General features: G+C 50.7%; 1 protein-coding gene across 1 annotated transcript in view; it reads left to right on the forward strand.

Annotated features, from left to right (window-relative positions):
* Positions 1–5,289: 5,289 nt before the first annotated feature.
* The window catches only part of SCFD2 (sec1 family domain containing 2), a 301,712-nt gene continuing 301,541 nt past the window's right edge, over positions 5,290–5,460 (forward strand). The window contains exon 1 of the mRNA XM_074951411.1: positions 5,290–5,460. This exon is cut by the window's right edge and continues 664 nt beyond it. Coding sequence (XP_074807512.1) covers positions 5,290–5,460 — 171 coding nt within the window.

A 5,460-nucleotide genomic window follows, 5' to 3' on the forward strand; every position in this document is an offset into this window, starting at 1 on the left:
TCCTTGCCTACAACCTGCTTGCTCTAGTTCCTCTGGTTTGACCCTTGACTTCAGCTTCCAACTACTGACTCTGGTTCTGATTCTAATCCATGCTTCCCAGTGCCTGTTCCAACCACTAGGCCTGATGCCTGCTCTGACCACTAGGCTAGATCGCCCTCATCCCAGTTGCCTGACAGATTGAGCAGCCTCAAAAAATTAAGGACAGGGGTCTTCAGAGCAAGGTCCCATCAGGACTGGTGGACACTGTCCAGAATCTGTGGGTGCAATTAACCATTCTGCAATCACAGAATGTGGCTCTGCAGGTGCAGGTTGTTCTGCTGGCTTATCTGAACTCTGCCCCCACCCCTCCCAGAGCTGAAGATTGCACTGCTTGATTAATTTGATGGCGATCAGGACAAGTTTCGGGGTTCTTGAACCAATGTTGGCTCCTGTCCTTACTATGCCTTAGATCATTCCCCCCAGAACAAGCCAATGTGGGGCTCATCTTAAGCTTTGTCCTGGAACAGTCCAGCCTGCTCTTGTAACAATTAGACAAATTCATTCAAGCCATATGCATTATCTTTGATGACCCCAACAATGCACAGGTGACCAAGACAATCCTTCAAGCCTTATGGCAGGGCCCTTCACCAAATACACCACTGAATTTCATTGTTTGGCTTCTGACACTGGGTGGAGTGAGATGGCAGAGCACCACTAGTTCTGCCTGGGGTTAACAAGATTATAAAGGATGAGCTCACATGGGTGGAGCCTCTGCCCAGTTTGAACGAGCTGATCCACTTGTACATCAAAATCAAATAACCCCTCAAGGAGCAGCTCTGCAAGCATACCTTGATTCTCTGGCGATTGCCAGCCACCCTGTCCACAATACCCCATCTGTACGGGTCTTCCCTGGCATTTGAGCTCTTGCAAGCCAACTAGTTTGCATCCGATGAAGTGAGCTGTAGCTCACGAAAGCTCATGCTCAAATAAATTGGTTAGTCTCTAAGGTGCCACAAGTACTCCTTTTCTAGTTTGATTCTGTGACTCAAAGAAACATTGACATCTGGTGTTAGGTTTGTGCTTGTATTGTGGGTAACCTGGCCATCTTGCCTTGATGTGTTCAGCACAGACTCAGGCGGAACTGGGGCCAGGAAATGCCAGCTCCTCAACCCCAAGGGCAGAGCTGGTCTTCCCCACTCCAGTAGTTCCCAGCACCGACGGGCCACAGTTGGTACAGCAGGACCCCCAAGTCAGTTTCCTATGCAACTCCGAATACCTCTATTTATTCAGCTTCTGGTAAGTGACAAGATTCATGTAGAGGCTCTATTCAACTCAAGGGGCTCTGTCAGGGATGATTCCCTACTCTGGGACTTTGAGTGCAGAAGGTGGGGGCTCGCAAGGATTCTAAAAATTAATACTGGCCACTCCAGGCTGGTATTAAACTCCCAAGGACACAGCTTCTCTCTGACCTTGGATGGGCAGATGCTGCCACCAACCAAGTGCAAACCTCCCCGCATTTTGAGAACCCAGGAAGGAGCACTTGGGAATTCCTTCCTGTGGGGTACCCTCAAGCCCTTTCACCCCCCCCTTCCAGGGAAGAGCTGAGAAAGAAAACAAATGAAATCATCTGTTGCCAACAGCTAATTAAACAACATATGCACAAACCTCTTAGGATACCAAAAATCCAATCCTGTTCTTAAAAAAGGTAAATTTTATTAAAAACAAAAAGAAAGAAAATACATCTGGAACTTAGACTTTTGCTAGATTTTAAATACCCACTTACAAAAATTAAATATCAAGAATAAGCTTCTTGAGGTCCAGCTTAAAGGTTACAAGCAAAACAAAAGCATTTGGGTTAGCACAGAGGAGTCCACAAGCCATAAGAAATAAACAAAATAAACCTAATCGCATCTTCCTACACATTTTCTGATCTACTTACATATCTGGGTTTCCAAATAAGCAATTTCTAGGTATGATTCTGATGATTTTCATACCTGGCCTTCAGCTTCTCAGAGCATAACTGCTGCCCTGTTTTCCTCTTCCCTGAACAACAACAACAACAACAGACAAAGGGAAGTTTTCATCCTGCTGCTCTGTTACCAGTTTCCTGAGGGACTCCACCAACAAACACCTCTCACAGAAGGTGGTTCTCCCTGTCTAATTTTCATTGACAGAGACATGAAGGCCACATTCCCAGCAAGTCAAGACCAGGGCGGAAGCCTCCAGGGTCAGGATGCCTGGCTGATGGGAGCAGAGAAGGGTGGCGCACAGATATAGTTAGCAGTGATGTTGTCATGTCATTTCCCTCCCATTGTCAGGTCTTCCTTGTAGGGTACCTCAAATTAAAGAAATTCAAAATCCTGTCTCTGCCTTCCTCCACTGGTGAACTCCATTGGTTAACTCCCTAAGACAGAGATCCCCAAACTGTGGGGTGCACCCCACTAGAGGGGCAGGGAGGACTGTTTGGGGGGGGCATGGAGGAAGCACCACACAGCTCCACTCCAGGGCTCCGCTCCTGGCCCCAGCTGCTGGCCCCAGGGGTCTGTTCCCAGCCCTGGCTGCCAGCCCCGCGCCCAGGGCTCTGCTCCCAGCCTTAGACCTGGGGCCCCACCTCCGGGACAAGGGCCCCGGCTCCTGGCCTTGGCTGGGGCTCTGTTCCTGGCCCTACCCCCAGCTGTGGCCTCAGTCTCAGCCCCCTTACCCCTGCCCATGTCCCTCTCCCCTGCATCCCAGTGCTGCGACCCCACTCCTGGCCCCAGCTTGGGGGGAGGATGCGGACAGGGATAAACAGGGGCGTGTCATGAAAACTTGGGGACCACTGTCCTAAGGCCTGATCTATACTTAAAAATTATATTGAACTGGCTACATTGGTTGCTCAGAGCTCTCAAAAATTTCATGTCCTGAGCACTGTAGTTAGGTCACCCTAATCCCCAGTGTAGATGCAGCCCAGTTGACACAATTCTTCCATAGACCTAGCTACCACCTCTTGGAAAGATGGATTATCTGTGTGGACAGAAAAATCCCTTCTGTTGATGCAGTAAGTCCCCCCCTCGAGAGGCAGTAACTAGGTCAATGGAAGAATTCTTCCATTGACTTAGCAGTGTCTACACTGCGGCTTAGGTTGACTTAACCACATCTCTCAGGGTTGTGAATTTTTTATCCCCATGAGTGACACAGCTATGTCAACCTAAGTTTTAGGTGTAGACCAAGGCTGAGTCTTTCAGCTGCTTTCATCTTACCAGCAACTGGGCATCTGCGTGCTTTTTAAAGTCTGGGCCCCACACACAGTTGGAATGGGTGACTCAAACTCTCTCACTCATTCTCCTAATCACTGGCCTATTAAAACAAAAACTGCACTGCTCAGACTACAGAGTTCCCTGCTAGAGCCCTTCAAAGAGCCCTGCTAACTCACCTAACCGCAGGACAATCAGCTATCAAAACTAAATTTCAAAACACAACACACACAGTAACCAAACTTGATGGCAAGACAGCTGCAAATATTATGAGCATGTAGAGGGTAATGTATGCAATCCTATTCTCCCCATAGAATCATAGAAGTTTAGGGTTGAAAGAGACCTCAGGAGGTCATCTAGTCCAACTAAATCATCCCAGCCAGGGCTTTGTCAAGTCAGGGCTTTAAAATCCTTGAAGGATGGAGATTCCACCATCTCCCGAGGTAACCAAATCCAGTGCTTCACCACTCTCCTAGTGAAATCGTTTTTCCTAATGTCCAACCTAGACCTTCCCCACTGCCACTTGAGACCATCACTCCTTGTTCTGTCATCTGCTACCACTGAGAACAGCCTAGCTCCATCCTCTTTGGAACCCCCTTTCAGGTAGTTGAAATCAGCTATCAAATCTCCCCTCACTCTTCTCTTCTGCAGACTAAATAAACCCAGTTCCCTCAGCCTCTCCTCGTAAGTCATGTGCCCCAGCCCCCTAATAATTTTTGTTGCTCTTCACTGGACTCTCTCCAATTTGTCCACATCCCTTCTGTAGCGGGGCCCCAAAACTGGATGCAATACTCCAGGTGCGGCCTCACCAGTGCCAAATAGAGGGGAATAATCATTTCCCTCAATCTGCTGGCAATACTCCTACTAATGCAGCCCAATATGCCATTAGCCTTCTTGGCAACAAGGTCACACTGTGCCCATGACAGAAGGGGATGAACGGGGGACTCAGATGCTTAGACCAGAATGAACTAGCTTGACCATCTAGCTGAAGCCCCTGCACATCATTATATCTTATTCTGCCTTTTATCACAAGTGTCACACTATTTAGGGTATGCCTGCACTGGAGCTGGAAGGTGTAATTTCCAGTTTGAGTAGACATACCTGTGCTAGCTCTTATTAAGCTAGTGCACTAAAAAGAGAAGTGTAGCTGTGAGTCGCTAGCCACCCCAAGTACTCAGGCAGCACTGCTGAGGCTACACCTCTGTTTAGCACATTAACTCAATTACAGCTAGTGCCAATATGTCTAGGGAGCTGCAAATTGCACCTACCAGCTCCAGTGTAGACATACCCCCAAGCTGTTGACTGTGGCTAGGCTACAGGGTTATGTTGGCAGGGTTAAGGTCGTCCAAGTCACAAAGCAGCAGCTCTTGGAGTCCTGTGATTACACGTGCATGCCATGTTTTTTTAAAAAACTCTCTTCCCCTTCGTGTTGTACAGAAACGCTTCAAAATGTGAACCCTACAGAGGACTGAAAACGTGCGCACAGGCAGTATATCTTCTTACTATATGTTCCATGCTATGTATCCGCTGAAGTGGGCTGTAGCTCAGGAAAGCTTATGCTCTAATAAATGTGTTAGTCTCCAAGGTGCCACAAGTCCTCCTGTTATTTTTGCTATCCCATTGGGGCCCATAAACATTAATATGGAGGGGGGGCTCCACACACACAGCACACAATAAAAAGCCATATAGGGCCCCCTTAAGCTGCTCGGGGCTCGAAGCAAAGTCACGGCGGGAGCTCCGTCCCAAAGCACACACCCGCCTCGGCTTCCTCCCGAGCGCGCTCGCGGCCCCAGCCGCGGCCACCGCCACCCAGACGAGCTCGAGACAGGACCACGACGCCGGAACCGGCGCATCACATCGCATCGCCCCCCCCCGCCTTCAAGCAGCCAATCAGCGCCCTTCGCTGGTTTGGTGCGTCACATTCCTGCGGCCAGCCCCTCCTCCCCGGGCACGTGTGCTGTGTTGTGCCTGTCACAGCCGCCCCGACAGTACCTGTCCCGCCGCGGCTCTTCCAGGGCCTGGCTCGCTCCGCGGGGACTGGGCTGCCCTCCGCCGCGCGCGCGCCCCTCGCCCCAGCATGTCCGGCTGCCCCGCCGCCGTCGTGCTCGCCGCCTGCCGCCAGGCCTGGGAGCAGGTGTTGGCCAAGGCCAAGCGGGCCGTGGTGTTCGTGGACGCGGCGTGCGCGGAGGGCCTGCACTGGGCGGGCGGCGGCGCAAGCAGGCTGCTGGAGGCCGGCGCCCTCACCGTC

Source organism: Natator depressus, chromosome 4, assembly GCF_965152275.1.
Source record: "Natator depressus isolate rNatDep1 chromosome 4, rNatDep2.hap1, whole genome shotgun sequence".
NCBI classification, from domain to species: domain Eukaryota; kingdom Metazoa; phylum Chordata; order Testudines; family Cheloniidae; genus Natator; species Natator depressus.